Source organism: Lepeophtheirus salmonis, chromosome 12, assembly GCF_016086655.4.
Source record: "Lepeophtheirus salmonis chromosome 12, UVic_Lsal_1.4, whole genome shotgun sequence".
NCBI classification, from domain to species: Eukaryota; Metazoa; Arthropoda; class Copepoda; order Siphonostomatoida; family Caligidae; genus Lepeophtheirus; species Lepeophtheirus salmonis.
Window position 1 is genome coordinate 6,537,880 of NC_052142.2, and position 17,408 is coordinate 6,555,287.

A 17,408-nucleotide genomic window follows, 5' to 3' on the forward strand; every position below is an offset into this window, starting at 1 on the left:
TTAATTAAAGCCTTCTTTTTTAAACTTTGAGCTTCAAATATATTTCAAATACTCTACTTTGTCGTTTCATTAGCTATTATTCTGAGAATAAGGTTCATAATGAATTACAATTTCATGGAGTGTGACGTTATAAAATCTACTGTAACGGATAAAAAACGTCGAAGTCAATTATACGTAGTATATCTTCATTAAACATTTTGCTAATAAATACATTCGTTATACCCTCAAAAATCATAATAAAGCAGGCAGATGATAATCACATCAGTATTTTAAACAATGATACCATATGTCTTTTTTTCCCCCTCCTCCTTGCACGCGTTTTTCTCAACAATATTATCAACTATACTGATGACATATACATTTAAACTCTATTAATATAAAAAAAGCGCATGCCAAAAGCAAATATTGTTCCATATTCATTTCAGTATTCCTTACCCTAGTCTGGGATCTAATAAAGATGGATGAACTTACATGTAAATCCGGTGTTTTTTTTTAAGCTGGCCCGTTAATTTGTTATTGGTAGTATAGAGAACGAATTTTATTTTTCCAAGCAGTTCACATTATTATTAAATTCCTGAGTAGTTCCTAAATAGATTTAAAACCTGTTTGAACGTTCATGTGTGCTCATAAAAGACAGAGCAGAACCCTGAAGATTTGTTGCGGAAATTAAATATTATTAAAAAGTTACATTTATTAGTAATTGACAAAATATGTAGGCTGAATTGGTTAATGTCAAGTCATACATCCTCTTCGAGACACTACAATTATAACTGAATAAAATAAAAGACTTGATATGACATATGTAATCATAATTAAGTAAGATATTAGGTGTTATTCGAACATGAATATTATAAATTACCTATATATTAAAGATAACATGCAAAAATATTTGCTTAAATGGCGGGACAAATTATAAATATAAAAGTGTTTTTCATTTCCTTAGATTGATTTTCATTAGTTAAGGACAAAATTTTCTTTATGAATTAGGACAAAAGAAGAGACCCGAAATACTTAATCCTCGAATTCCAATATCTACTGAAGTGTAACAGGATAAAAACTTAAGCGAAGAAGAAAACCAAATAAAACTAAGCTTCATACTAGAGTGGAGTCGACATGTTCCTTTAGTGAGAATCTCTCCATCCATATAGAACAATGAATATATTCAACGGTTGAAACTATGACGGGATCCACTTACTTTCAGATTCAGATAAAATGCTCTAGATGTGAAATATATTAATAATAATTTGTTAATTAGGTACTACAACAATGAGAAGTTATAGAGATAAAACTAAAATATACTACAATTCGGAATTGTATTGCAATTTTACTTAGACAATTTTTAAAACTTATGATCATTCTTCATTCATGAATACCTGAAGCAGTGATAAATAGAGGGGAAAAATGGATTGCCTTGTTTATGTCTCTTTAAAAATTGAATTTATCTTTTATTTTGCTCCAGAGACGTCCAACTTAGAGAAAAATGTTCTCAATATTTAATAGACATTGTCAATAAACACAGCTTGTATAATTCATCTATTAGAAATCGGTGGTCAATGGTATTAAAAACTTTTAGGAAGTCGATCAGGATATTTGTGTATTTTAATTTTCTGTTTTTAGTCTGCTGCATTCCATCTTGAAGAAATATTGTGATATCTTTGTAAAGCCAACTAATAATTTCTGTTTATGTCCTTGCTAAATAAGGAGTTGAATTTGTGTCTATTTCGTTCACCTCATAGCTGCTTGTACATAATAAAACGTCATGACAATTAAACTGATCTTCTCCAAATGGTTACCAAGTAATTTTTTTAGCCCACGTGCAGGTCTGCAGCCGTCTAAAAACATTCAGCTTTTACCATTTTATTGGAATCAGGGGGCATCATCCCTAATAACAGCCATAGTTACGTAATTCTCCATGATTGTTGTGACGATCTCTTCAAGTACCTAAAGTGGGTCTACTTTATATGTTCGACTCGACAAGTTCTATCAGTACTCCCTAGAATCATATTTTATGAGGAAGTATGGGTACTACTCTATACTAACGCCATCAACCCCCAACGTCTTGTTTTTTTTCTTCTTCCTCTCCATTGTAAATCTCATCCTTTTACAAGTAAAATGAAACAACATTTGGACTTAATCCCCTCCAATAATTCGTGGGTAGATGATTCCTTAATTCTTCCATAAAATATTTTTTTTATTAAATTTATGAAATTATAATTGCAAATTTGTTTATTAAGGCCTATGGGTTATGGTTATCTTTCATAACTTAGAACTTACTCAGAAAATAATGGGAAATAAGAAAAGGTCCACAAATAAATTGGTCTATTCAATTAGTGACTATAATATATATACTTATCCAGCTCAGAATTAAGTCAAAAAGATAACTTTCAACATAATGTGATTTTTTTTTATGCTTTGCAGTATCGGTTTGTAACTAATTATTTCCTACTTACAAACTATAATTCCCTTATTATCCAACTAAATCCCTCAGTTTGTAAATTAGGGTCAACTCCATGTATAATTGAACAATAGCCACTTGAAAGGCATATAATAAAAGTTGGTAATTTCTAGTTGATATGTGATAATTAGATTTTCACAATGTGGACGTAACTTCTAATTTAGGAAAATGAAGTGCACCAATAAAGGACATACTGATTCAAATAGTAATTCAAAAATTTCATAATAAACAAATGTACAAAGCCGAGGTTGATTCTTATAAATATGATAAAAATATAAGTAACAGAGATTTTGTAGATCGAAATACAAAAAATTAAACTCATAAATAGTCACTAGCATAATTAAACGAAACTTTTATATTTAAAATAAGGATAAGTACTGTTTATAAATAAAAACACTGCACTACCTATAAGGTGGAAACGAGATCTCCTCATATACAGGTTTTTTTGCGCAATACACAATAAAATAAGGTTTTGTATTTCAAAAATAAGTGAATTGATCATGACCATAGTTTAAAATATATTTATTGGAATGAAAAAAAATAATTCTAATAAAATTAACAAAATAATTGGGAAATATTTTAGAACATGTTTTGCTGTTGGTGTGGAAATCCAATTTGAGAAGGCTGATGTTGTTGTACGTGACTCATTAGTTGGGCATTAGATGTTCCGATATTGTTCCTATAATTACCTTGCATGTTACCATAAGAATTTCTAAGATAGCCACTATTAGCATGGGTTACCGGCCTTCGTAAAAGTTGCTGCGGTTGATAATTCGTATTATTTCTAACCAAATATTGTCCTTGATTTATACCATTAAAGTTATTAGCATTATATTGTTGATTGATCGTATTATAAGAACTGGAATTAGACGTAGGAATGAGGTTAGGGTTTTGGTAAATAGCTGAAGAACCATTAGCAATTCCTGAACTATTTTGAGTTCTATATTGTGGTGTTTGCGAGTGATATTGGTTACTAGATGGACTTAAATATGATGCGGGGGGTGTTGGATGCTTGGCTCTAAGCATATTCTGTAATGCTTGTTTTCCCTGATAACGAGCGCCTCCACTTAATGAATTAGAAAAGTTATTGCCATACATGTGAGATGCATGACTGTAACTGCCACCTCCCCATGACGTTGAATTGCCAATCTGTGAATGGTGAGGTTGAGAATAGCTCACACCGTTCACGTGAGGAATTGCACGATTACTAGGAACTAACATTTGTCTTGAACGCATGTGAGATTGTTGTGCCCTTTGTTGCATTATGACCTGATGTTGTTGAGAAACTAGATGTCTTGGCCCTGTAAGTGGTAATCGCATTTGTGAACTTCCAACAGATATGTTACTACTTTGATGGTTTGATATACCATTTATTTGTCCTGAATAACTTGAATTGACATTCGACACAGAATTACTAAAAAAAGCCATGTTTGACTGAGAACTGAGCATATGAATACTTCCACTATTTTCAGACTGAGAAATAGAGTTCTTCTGGTTTTGATTTATTACCATTGGATGGGAGTAGCTTTGCGAATTGGAACTTGACTTATTTTCAGCTTCCATTTCACCTTTCAGTTCTCTGGTTGAAGGTTCTAAATTTTCTACCGGCAATGGCGGTTCAACTGTGAAGTATGAGTTAGACTTATCAACAGATTGGTTATTAGCATACTTCAACTCTAGGAAGGCATTTAAGTATCTCAATTTTTTGCGCTCGTGTTTAACTGCAGTAAACCAAGACCAAGACAAGGGAGCAGGATTTTTATGAGCTTCCAAAATGTCCCATGGCGAAATTTTATGTTTGTCAAACGCTTGAAGACCATGTTTTTTATCAGAGTGCAACCCTTTAACCTTGTTACCCTTACTATCAGAAACATAACCAAACTGTTCTGAAATAATTACGTCACAAGGAACTTTAGGAATCGGCAACAATTGCTTTAAATAGACAATACTGGGTGAACTTCTGTCCCCAATTTCCCTTTTCAATTTCTTTACAAGTGTATTGTATTGACCATATTTTCTTGTATCGTCTCCAGTTTTATCAATATTATTAGCTTCTCTATCACTGACAAGAGTAGAATGCACAAGGACAGTAAGCATGTCCAATGCATTGGTAAATATGTCTGCATTATTAGTTAAATCAATTACACCTCTAGCAATAAGCTGGGAAAGTAAAGAACTCCATTCATTCACAGAATTATTCGAGCTCATTATAGTATCAAAAAGACCACCAACCAAGCTGAATCTAAGCATTAGAGCATCTTGTACTATTTTTCTTGCATCTATATCATCGAAACCATTCAAATATATTCCTTTTCCAGAGGATAAGAAAGAAGATAATTGGGAATGTAATGACGAAAGAAGATTATCTTTTAACTCCTCTCTATCAATTCTATCCTTCTTATCTTTACTCTCAGAATCTAACTCTCGTATACAAGTTAAAATAAGACCCAAAAGTGGCATGTATCCTTTATATGGTTTTGACCAAGAAAGTCTTCCATAAATTCCACCAACTTCAAGAAACTCAACAGCAACCTTAAGAACCCTATTTTGTAAAAACTTCAAATGTTTTACTAGATATGGTACCATCCAAATTGAACAATACTTAACATTTTTTCGGTTTTCACATATTTTTATTTTCTTTGGCTCAGGAGGATTAAGTTCATCCTTTATGTTATCCGAGTATTGAAACACGTCGACAATAGCTCGGGCGACATTATCCAACCAATCAGAAAGATCAGACGAGCCTATTTGTGTCAACTGATGATATGTTAATTTTATGTCAACTATAGATACTCTCAAGTTCCATTCATCCAAATTATTCAAAATAGTAACTATCGACTTTCTAGGAGACTCTGTTCCTGCAAAATATGAACTTCCTGATCCAGAACATATAAGTCGTAAAAGAGTTTGAGCCTGTTTGGAAGAGAGCATAGGGTCCAATAAGGTTCCATTTCTTAATAGATCATCGGGAACCTGAAAGCAACGATCATAAACCCATTGCTGAAGACAGATTTGACGTAATGTGTACTTCGCAAAGTCTGAGAGATTAGCATTTTCTGTCCTACTTGCCAATCCAATAGGCCCTAATCCAAAATCACTACAATTGTCACTTGTTATTTGAGTGGAACTACTATTGGCATCTCCTAAGACCATAATAGCTTTTAACACTGCTATTATAGCACCAACTGTAATATTTCGGTGTGCAGCAGCCAAAAGATGACGATCGGATGAACACCTTATGCCAGATGCATGAGTTGATGGTCTTGGCATAGGCTGGGGGGACCCCATAGTATAATACATAGGTTGAAAAGGTTCAATGCCTTTAAATAAACGAAGAAGTAGGTGGCAACTGACTCGAGCTCCGATTTCGGATTCATTTTTAGTAGGAGAATTGTCTTTCACATCATCCCATGCCTTCAGAAGTGATGGTATAGCAACACTTATAACAAAACTCTGTAGTTGAAAACAATATCGAGCAATAAGAATTGAAATAAAAATACCTATTCTGTTGTATATAGAAGGGTCTCGTATGTTAACAGAATGAAGTAAATCTGCATAAGCATTTGAAGCTCCAGCATTACATAAGGAAGTTAAGGCTCCTAACCATTCTGAACTTAAAAAATGGCATTGCGCAGTGAACTCACAACAAAGTATTGCCAAATCATTCAGCTTTTCTGTATCATTACACTCACAAACTTCTATAATAACGTTACAAACGAAGTTATATCGATTCTTAGGATTTTCCATCTGCTTAACAGTAGAATCTATTTTTTTCCTTGGGTTTGAAATGAACTCAAATCCAAATCGACGATCTGTAAGAGAATATGTAGCTTCACTAGGATCCATACTTACAGAAAAAAGTCTTTTTAAGTCTTGAAACCTATCACGATTTTTGAATAAACTGTAGTTGCAGGATAAATCATAGAGATAAGCAAGTATGCACCACTCTGCCGAATTGTAGTCTAAGAAAAAGAAAATAAAGGAACTAATTAACAAAATACAGAATGCAGTTACCAATAAATGATTTACGTTCCGTTGGACCATCACTTATTTTGGTTCTAAATACAATTTTACAAAGGTAATCGAACACTGTAGTTACATCACTTGGATTCAAAATAAATATGGAATGATAACGTCTTAGTACACTAACAATATATAGAGCCAGAGTAGTGGAATATATTCTTATTAAATATGATGACCTTTCGATTAGTTGGTTTTCAACACCAGGTAGCTCTTTCAGAATTAATAGACACCAATCTAATAGACCTTGAATATTTAACGATAGTCCAGCAAGATCAAATAAGAACAACACATAATCTGATATAGGCAAATAACTACCATTCAAATTGCAGAAAACTGAAAGCGTTTCCACAATAGTCTGTCCACATTGATGACTAATACTGTGTTGATCATAATAACTTAAGCTTTGAAATTTTTGTGTCACGGACTCGAATAAAAACTCAGACTTGGCTTGTTTCTTAGCTTTTCCACCATCAGACACATCAATACTAAGTTTCTTAGAAAATAGCTTTAGCAACTCTTTTGAGAGTTTTTTACAATTTCTAGCAGCATCATCTTTGACCTTTCCAGCTCCATATAATAGGACATGACGCTGATTACAATCATGAATGTATGAATCATCTTGAGGAAGAGGAAAGTGGTAAGTATATTGCCAATGACGAGAATATAAAGAAGCATCCAATTCTTTATTTATTGAAGCCTCTCCCAACTGATTTCCAACTTTGATTTCATTCACAATACTTGTTATATCTTCATTTATTTTTCTTTCTTCTCCATCTTCTTTTATTGACTTTGAAAAGCTGTTGTCAACCAAGGGATTGTTTAAATCTCCGCGAGATATCAAGGTACACATATATTGATCATGCGAAAATACATCGTGGGCAATAAGTTCATAAAATAACAAAATTAAATTACTAAATTCTTGTTTATTACTAGACATGGTTGGAGCATCATTGTCGAGATAGTATAATAATTGCGATTGAAATAAATAATTATTATCTTCATGAATTGAATTTTCCACCATTGAGGAATCAGCATCAATGTTATGCTCTTCATTATCTCTTGACAATAATTCAATTTGTTTTTGTTCGAGTATTTTAGCTACTACAAAGGCACGATGATCACCAGATCGCTTAGAAGTAACAGCCCATGTACACAAAGTATGAACGATGATAGGGTCTTCTAGATCACGACATTCAGATCCTTTATAATCATATATATCATTAGTAGATTCATTTATATTATTATTACCTTTAAAAAGGCGACTGTAAAGTGACTCCAGTGTATTAGATGCCGAATCCATTTTTTCAAAACAATATGAATCTAAGTCTTCGAGAATAGAGAGTGTGGCGGAGATATTATTACTTGTTTTGGACTGTAAAAGATTTATAAGGAATCATAATTAGCAAAATATCCTATTTACATATTGTTTTTTTAAAAATTAATTTGAGCATAATGTAATAAAAATATAAACATCGATATAAAAAAAGTATAAGGTTACCCACATATATTTTTCCATTTTTTATTACCTTTCCGTACATTTTTTCTGCACTAGCTTTTTTTTTTTTTTTTTTTTTTTTTTTTTGAGAACCTTTTGAAGAAACCTCTCCTTTTTCAAAAATATCATGTTTTTACTTATGATTTTACATCATGATACAATATAGAGCAGTGTTTAATTAAATAAATGTTTCGTTGCATACCACGGTGGTAATGTACACAACAATTTATCGGTGAGTAAAATAAATAAATAAAATATATTATTATTACTTAATGAAAATGAGCAAATTCAATTTTTGTCTAACTTTTCTAGTAACTGCATTTGTTTAACAAAAAAATTAAAATCGGCCCCCAAAACCTACACCCATATAATCTCCTGATCATATCAAAATCTTCAAATTCCAAGACATAAATCCTCTGCCGATGTAGTTGGATAAGATACATTACTTTTACAATTCTATTTGGATAAATTGGAAGGAAATATTTAGGATATTTGAAAGATTTACTTTTTTCAAATTAAGATAAAATTTCTTCATTCTAAGTACTAAAATATGACATCAAAAATTTGTGGATGCTGCTAATAGTGGGAAAGATTATATTACATGGACCTTTAATAATACATATCACTAAAACAGGACAGTGGTTCCAATGTAAAGAGTACTAATCACTTAATTCTCAGTTATTTATTACAATATCATTAGACATGATGGATTATTCATATTGGACAAGACTCCTGGATTGACAGACAAGCATTTACAAAATACTAGGCAAAAGCAGGGATTTCCATTTCGTTAGGATCCAGGATCTGTCAGAAGAAGAGGTAGTTGGCTGTGGAGCGAAAAACCACTTAGAGGATTCGGGCCGGTAGTCAAAGGTCGAGTCGTTGGAGAGTGTGAGGAAAATTGTAAAGCTCAGTACAGTTGGAACAATCTGAAATTGAAATAGAACGATGGTCTTCGTCTCTTCATAAACCTTCTTTCTTGTCCAAAGAGAACGAAACAGGTTGCATTACGTAGTTATCTAAAGGACTCGAATTTTCAAAGTTGTTTATCTAGGACTTGAATTCATACTTCCAATATATCAAGCCAAGTATGAGAACCATAAAAGGGACTTATAGGCTCTTTCAACGAACTTTTAAGTGTATTTCTCTAGTATGATACAATGACATTTGAATATAAATAATAATGGTCTTCAGTGATATTTATCGAAGAAAGTTACATCTATCAATTTGTGATAAAATAAATATGTTTACTTATGATTATCATGGCCTGAATATGATATATTAGTAATTATTTTAATGTTGAAACATATCAAACATAATACACACAAAGAATTGGATAAATGAAGGAACATATTTTTAATTTGGATGTATTTTTCATGTGCTTGGATCGATCTTCATTCATTTAAGACAGAAATACTTCCATGTTCTCTCAGAATTAGTACAAAAGAAGGGATCTGAGATACTTAGTCCTCAACAGGAGATGCTTGAATTTCAATTTCTATGGGAACTGTGATTATCAGGTCAGACGGACAGATCTCCACCTTATCTTGGATTTCGTAGCTATTTGTTTCGCTATCTCCAACGACTCGACCTTTGACTACCTGCCCGAATCTTCTCAATGGTTTGTCGCTCCATAGCCAACCGCCTCTTCTTCTGACACATCTTGGATCATAACAAAGTGGAAATTGCTAATCTTGCCAAGTATTTTGCAAATGCTTGTCCATCAATCCAAGAGTCTTGTCCAATATGAATAGTCATCATGTCTAATTATATTGTAATTAATTGGAACCACTGTCGTGTTTGTTTATTTTTCTTTTCTCTCATTATATATTATAATTGTGATAGATATTATATCAGTTTAAAAGAATCTTGCCATTTTTTCCATTTAGACACTTTTCCTATTTTTTTTTATTTTTTTTGTCGAATAATCAAATCACGTAGAAATACAGAAAATGACTGTTAAAGTCAACTTACGTCTTTCCAAAAAAATAAGTGAAATCTCCCTGGAAGGATGTAATAATGAGATATGAAAAGATTCCTTTAAGTCCCAGCGAAGAATCAAATTAAATTTTTAATCGCTTGTATTTGTTTTCGTCTATGTTTTTATATGACGTAACGGTGGTAATTACATTATTACGATGTGGTTTGAACTTGTAAGTAAATCACACTGATTCGAAAATTAGGTCGATGAAACCGTTCCAATTTCATCTGTAAGATCTCTTTTATCTAAATTCGATACGGGTTTTTTCTTGAAGGAGAAAAAATCTTAAGAAAATACTTGACATTATTGAAGAAGGAGAGGTTTTGCCAGAAGGTCTTCTAAAAATAGAAGGAGCTATTGGAGAACGCACCTTAAAAATGGAAATATACAGAGTAGAACAAGATACAAAATCAATAAAAATACTTTCATTAATCGTACTTTTAATTTGATGACTATCAAATGTAAAAAATGATTCTGGACGATAGTAGTCCCAAATGATATTTCAGAATTCCAACCACTAAGAGAAAAACTGAGATCAATTTTGGATTCTGAGCTCAAGGATAAATACAATTATTTGCTTCAATTTTTTTTCTACCAAATTTTTCCTCTAATTGTTCCCTAGCGTTATCTGAGGTTATGAATATGATAAATGACATTACGGAGGAAATTGTAGTCACAATAATTAATTGAAGGTACTAAATTATAACTAATATTCTTGTGTATTTCATCCCATCACACAGATATGAAAATTAATTTGATAATTGATATAACTATGTTTATAAGCCTATTTGGTCGTTAAAATTTATTATGTAAATTAAAAAAATTGGATTCTCTCAATAAATTGATTTTTACTGAAGCGTACTTTTTAGTTGATGTACCATATTAGTACTCTGTAATCCCTGTTTCTTTTCTTTTTTTAATCAGGGAACCTAAAACGGAATGAGTACTTGATCTAAGAAATAACAATGCAGCAACGGGCGTGTATACCTTAAGTTCAGTCAATCATATTAAAAAATAAAAGTTTAAGTTAACTAAGTAATATGACTGACTAAGTTTTAATTACACACGCTCATTGCTACATTGATATTTCTTAGATAGAGAAGCAACTCCATTCCAAAGGTGGTTTCTGCTCTGATATTTTCTTTCCGTTTGTTCTTATTTTCTTTAAGTAGTAATTCTAAGATTTCTCAATATGAAGTCTAATACTAATAACAAAAAAGGAGAAGAAAAGCATGATCAAAAAATCAATTGAAGCTACCTTAAAATATTACAGCGATCAATAAAAATAACTTTACTTCCTGAGAGATAAACCTTGCTTTATTAATATATTGGGGTAAGTAAAACGTTCTGAGCAAAAGAAAAACATGATAATTTCTTCAGTATAACTTCGACCAAAGTGAAAAGGCGGACCAGTATCGAATAAAACAGCAAAGCGTTGGTTTTCGTTTTTTTTTTAAATATGGGCTTATACTGTCAACAACTGCCCAAATTGAAACAGGTGATCGACCAGAATTGGCCAATAGAAATTGTTTTATATTCCATCGAGACAACACAACACCACCCGCACACATCTTTAACGACTCAACAGAAGCTCCGAAAGCTTGTACAGGAGGTATTATCGCACCCTCCGTCTAGTCCAGACCTGTTACCAAGTAATACTTAACTTTTTCAAGCAATCGCAAAATAATCTTGATGGTACAAACTGGCCTGAAGAGAGGCTTGTGAAAATGAGATGGTTAATTTTTTTACCAATAGGGGCTCTAAGACTTTTTCAATCCTAAAATTATAAAATTGCCATCAAAATGTACTAAAGTTATCCAACAAAACGGCGCATATTTGATATAAATTGGATAATCTTAACTATGTTAATTTTATTGTCAAATAAAGCGAAAAAACGCTCATAACTTTTTACTTTACATATTATATATATGACATTCTCTTAGGGTAGCTTTTATGCTCATCACAATTAAGCCAATTTTTCCATAACTCCTTATCACTAATTGATTGATCATTTACCAAATTTTTCCCTGTTTTTCAATCTTTAGGTGTGTTATGGTGAAGTTAAGTATAATAATTATTACATGCGTGAGCAATAAATTCAATGAAGTTTATGATTGTACAGATTTAGATATCCTAGGCATGGAGTTTCTTCAAAATTGTCTCTCCAATCAATATTAGAGACACTATTTGGAGGGAATTACACCCTTGATCATGTTTTTCAAGGAATATCGAACCTGGGATATTTTACTTTAATTTTGAGCAAATAAAATAAATTAGTATTACCCATTCAACTTCATGGGGAAAAATAATATTTGGTTAGTCTTAACAGACTACAAAATATCAGTACATAACTACACACAAGAATTTAAATCGTCCCATATGCATAGATTGAAACAAAATAACTATTTATATGAATTAAAACTTAAACCAAAAATGTTAAAATTTTCATATGAAGTTAAACTAAGGCAAGCTACAAATAAAAAAGATAATTTCTAACCTTAATGATTACATAGATTAACTATCAAAATTAAAAAACCACCGAATATATTTATATACAATTAGCTTATTCTATTAAGTTATTTATGCTATATCTTACATGATAGCTCCCTCTTCCTCCAGTAGACCATCTAACCTCAACTGCAGTAGACCGGTCTTTAATCAATACTTCTGACTGTCGAATCAACTGTCTTGTAGTAGAATTGTTAGGACCTGGTGGCATTGGTAACACAGATGGCATGACACCAGGAAGTAAGTCTAGAGGAGAGCCCAATAAACAACTCGGTGTTTTGTTATCACCAAAATAATTCCACACAAGTGACGTCGGACAATCAACAACTATCACTTGAAGAATTGTTGAGAGGGAAAGAATGGAAAATCTATTTAAAGGATCGTTTAACAACTCCACAAAATTTGCTGCTAAGGGACGAGAAATAGCCGTTTCGGCACTAGAAGTGTTAGTCGTAGGCGAAAAAAGAAGCTCTTTTCCTCCATTTCCTACATCAGTATCATTTAAAAGCTGTGCTATTTTTTTGGCAGATTGAAATGCCAACTTACGACACAAAACTTCGGATAATGTAAATTCTTTCAGATACTGAAGAACAAGGGGAATAGTTAGTTTAAATTGAGGCTCATCATGATAGCGTGACTTCTCAAGTAGATCAAGTATCCACTGAAGAAACTCTTGTCGATCTAAAAGACCTTCATTATACATATATTCAGATAGTTCGCACGCGTAAGTCCATTGTTTCATTGATAATTCAAGAGATGTATCAGCACTAATATCATTAAGTTGCTCCCGCATAAACTTAGTGAGTGCTTGAGTCCACTCTAGACCAGGGTCAGGTAGAAATATGCGCTTTTTCGTTTTGTTAGTCTCGGACATGGATGTATGATATGCCGCAGTCATTTTAATTAACCACACGGCACGACGCACCGGAACTCCCATGAGTGAGCTTATGATTTCTTCCCGCTTGTTCAGTATCGGAACCTTCTTAGAAAGTAGTGACAACGATTTCACCCCACTCCAAAGATCTTTAAACCACAAATCCGCTTTACGAGCAGTCTTAGCAGTCACAAGCGTAAAATTGTCCTAAGAGAGAGAAATAAGTGAGAAGCATGACGTGACGTGGCGTAGTGTGACGAGGGGCAAAGGAAGGAAAGGCTTACTTTGGTATTGAGGGGCTGTCGCTTACTCGACACACATGGAAAGGTATTCAAATCAATCTTTCTCTTCACAATTGTCTTAAAATCAGATCCTACTCTCAAAATGGAGCCTCCAACTTTACTAGAGGCAGATCCGTACTCATCAGTCACCAGAGAAGAGTAACTCAAGCTGAAGCCCTGTTTCAAATTAATACCACTCAGCTCATCCTCTTTTTGACGCACATCTTGAGGATAAATGTCAGGCAACCCCAGGCGAGGTTTGCGGAGGAACTTCTTTGGTTCAGAATCCATTGATGAAATTCTCCCTCTCATGTCTCCAGCACAATCAGAGGACCCAGTTTCATACTCAGATACCTAACTTCAAGCTTGTCTCGCACTTCCTCTTTTTTTTCCTCTTTGCCTCTCCTCTTTCCCTCCTCTTCCCCTCCTCTTCCCCTCCTCTTCCCCTCCTCTTCCCCTCCTCTTCCTCTCCCTTCCTAAAGCTTGTAATCTAGTGCTGAGAATTGGGATTTCTTATAGTGAACTGATTCAAGTGATTCTGTTCACTAAAAAGATTCGTTCTCCGAATCAGTTTTAAGACCTGTTTTGAATCAATACGTCAAAAATTTTAAAGATTAAATTGTAACAGAAAAATACTACATGAATTTAACATCTATAACTTGTCCTCTAGTTAATCCATTATTAATTTAAGCGTTCATTTTTGTTAATAAATGATTATTAGTTCAGATTACCTCACCACCCGAGGGCAAGGGCGTATTTTTGGATATTACAAGAGGTACTTGATGCTCAAGGATGCGGCAGCGGGGAAGTTTATGCTGCCTTAGGCCCGGCACTTCAACTGCACAACCCGTGGGCTGGGATGAATTAAAACATCATAGAAGATGTCTTAGGCAGCAGTAGCGGGTAAATTTAACTGTCCTAGGATACGGAGCTTTAACTGCATAACCCGTGTGGTGGGGTATATTATAAGACAATAGAAGAGTTCCTTGATGCTTAGAAACGTGACGGCAGTGGAGCTTAAACTACCATGTGCTTAGCAATTTACTAGCACAACCCGTGAGCTGGGGTGTATTATAGCATAATAGAAGAGGTCCTTGATGCTCAAGGAAGCGGCGGCGGGTGAATTTAACTTGCCTTGGGGCTCAACGCTTCACCTCAACAACCCGTGGGCTGGGGTATATTATAAAACAATGGAAGAGTTCCTTGATCCTTAGAAATACGACGGTGGTGGAGTTTTGACTACCTTAGATCTCAGCACTTCATATGTACAACCCTTGGGCCTGGGTGGATTTTAGGATATTACAGAAGGTCCTCTACGCTCAAGGAATCAGCGGTGGGGGGAATTTAACCTGCCTTGGGGGCCTGCACTTAACCTGTACAGACCGTGGGGTGGGATGTATTATAGCTAAAGTTGATAATTCTGTAGAGAAAAACGCGTACAAGGAGAAGGGGGGGGGGAAATACATATGGTATCATTGTTTAAAATACTGATGTGATTATCATCTGCCTGCTTTATGATGATTTTTGAGGGTATAACGAAATTATTTATTAACAAAATGTTTAAGTACTTCTTTATCAAAACTCTTGGCCCGTAGCGTATTTTAGGATATTACAATGATATGTATTAGTGAATCAGTTCGTTAAAATATTCATTTCTTTTGAAGGTTCGTTATTTTAAAGATTCGGTTTTTTTGATATTCGTTCTTTTTGAAGCTTCAGTTCTTTTGATATTTGTTCTTTTAAAGATTCAGTTCTTTTGATGATTCGTTGTTTGTTCTTTTTACGATTCAGTTCTTTTCTTGAAACAGTTCAGTTGGTGACTTTACAGTCGTTCGTGTGCGCGAATTAGAGTGCACTCAAATTACACAGGGGAACAATTAGAGTGTCAAAATTACCACCAATGAAATTGAACCAAGAATATAATTTGAGTGCTAAATTCAAAACAGATCTCAGTTTTTCTCTGGGTTGTCAGGTTTCAGAAATATATGAGATTATAGTAATTTGAGGTTATTATCGTTCAGAGACATTTTTCATCATTAAGACAATCACCAAATTGAAGTAAGACGAATAAAACTGACGTAAAAAGGTCTTTAATGATTATAACAGTGTGTTTTTTTTTAAATTCTGTATTCTCTTCTGAACTCGACATATTTCCATTTTTAGGCTGAAAAATAATGAAAAACGACACTATTCTCGGGACCATTATAACTTATTCATCATTTGTAGTGATAAGGAGTAACATAACTCATATTATAGAAAAATATATTATCTTTTATTTAAAAAAATGCATATTTAAAAAATAAGGATCTCCAAGGACTTTAGTTCGATTTGGTATTTTTTGAGTGATCCCTTTTTTTTAGGGGGAATGAAAAAGCAAATGTGTAACATTATTTTATATTGTGTACGATTCCATTGTCCTCATGATGACGTCACACCTTGTGATAAATAAAATCATGACATAATTATAATTAATACCGCGCTGTGCTCGAATTCAAATAAAATAATTAATAATTACTATTAGGTATATTTTGAATATTAAAATTATCTACTCATCATGAATTGATCTCTTCATTTTTCATTTAATTGCTTCTATCCTGGAATCCTCCTTCCGAATAAGGGAGTCTACTCTATTCTCTTATGAAGCCGCCTTGTAGTTTTTCTCAGATGAATATTCATCACGTCGTCCCTCGTAAATAACGGAGTTCTGAATAAGACTAAGAGCATCTCTTGAGATGGGTGATCAAGTTAGGAGTATCTTCCTTTGGTCCTAACTCTTGGAGAACAAAAAATTCCACTTCTTCAGGTATTCATGAATGAGGAATAAAAATTGTCTCAGTAAAATTGCATTTCAATTGCAAATTGTAGTATATTTGACTTTTATCGCTATAACTTCTCATTGTTGTAGAACCTAATTAACAAATTATTAATAATATATTTCACATCGAGAGCATTTTATCTTAATCTGAAAGTAAATGGATCCTGTCATAGTTTCAACCGTTGAATATATTCATTGTTCTATATGGATGGAGAGATTCTCACTAAAGGAACATGTCGACTCTACTCTTGTATGAAGCTTAGTTTTGTTTGGATTTCTTCTTGGCCTAATTTTTCATCCCGTTATCCGTAGATATTGGAATTCGAGGATAAAGTATCTCGGGTCTCTTCTTTTGTCCTAATTCATAAATAAAATTTTGTCCTTAACTAATGAAGATCAATCTAAGGAAATGAAAAACACTGTTATATTTATAATTTGTCCCGCCATTTACGCCATTATTTTTGCATTTTATTTTTAATATATATATATATTTTAATGTATAATATTCATGTTCGGATAACACCTAATATCTTACTTAATTATGATTACATATGTAATATGAAGTATTTTATTTTATTCAATTATAATTGTAGTGTCTCGAAGAGGATGTATGACTTAACATTAACTAATTCAGCCTACATATTTTATCAGTTACTAATAAATGTAACTTTTCATTAATATTTAATCTCCGGAACAAATCTTCAGGGTTCTGCTCTGTCTTTTATGAGCATACACGAACGTTCAAATAGGTTTAGAATCTATTTAGGAAACTACTCAGGAATTTAATAATATATTTAATATATTAAAATGTCAACGGCTTAAGAAAATAAAATTTGTTCTTTATACTACTAATCACAAGGGTTGTGGGAATCGTGTTTTGCCTAAAAAGGACATCTAATCATCGATAGACCTGAGATACAAGTATATAACTTCTATTTGAAAGAATATTTAAGGATGACGTCTAACAAATTGACCG

At 33.0% G+C, this 17,408-nt stretch overlaps 1 protein-coding gene and 1 long non-coding RNA gene across 4 annotated transcripts; one reads left to right on the forward strand and one right to left on the reverse strand.

Annotated features, from left to right (window-relative positions):
- Positions 1-2,962: 2,962 nt before the first annotated feature.
- On the reverse strand, positions 2,963-14,047 carry LOC121126583 (mediator of RNA polymerase II transcription subunit 12-like protein). Of its 2 annotated transcripts, XM_040721871.2 has the most exons (5): positions 13,621-14,047; positions 12,551-13,543; positions 7,727-7,850; positions 6,470-7,678; positions 2,963-6,417 (listed from the first exon to the last, which is right to left on the reverse strand). In XM_040721871.2, the coding sequence occupies exons 1-5, from the start codon at positions 13,927-13,929 to the stop codon at positions 3,035-3,037; spliced, it is 6,018 nt and encodes a 2,005-aa protein (XP_040577805.1). In that variant the 5' UTR covers positions 13,930-14,047; the 3' UTR covers positions 2,963-3,034. The 2 variants fall into 2 exon arrangements, with proteins under 2 accessions (XP_040577805.1, XP_040577804.1); XM_040721870.2 differs by having other exon boundaries at positions 6,470-7,850; positions 13,621-14,040.
- Positions 14,048-15,063: 1,016 nt separating this feature from the next.
- LOC139906867 (uncharacterized) lies at positions 15,064-16,980 on the forward strand. 2 transcript variants are annotated; one of them, XR_011782969.1, is made up of 3 exons: positions 15,238-15,675; positions 15,781-16,420; positions 16,523-16,980. It is a non-coding gene; the product is annotated as an uncharacterized lncRNA (long non-coding RNA). The 2 variants fall into 2 exon arrangements; XR_011782968.1 differs by having other exon boundaries at positions 15,064-15,675; positions 15,781-16,980.
- The last annotated feature ends 428 nt before the right edge of the window (positions 16,981-17,408 follow it).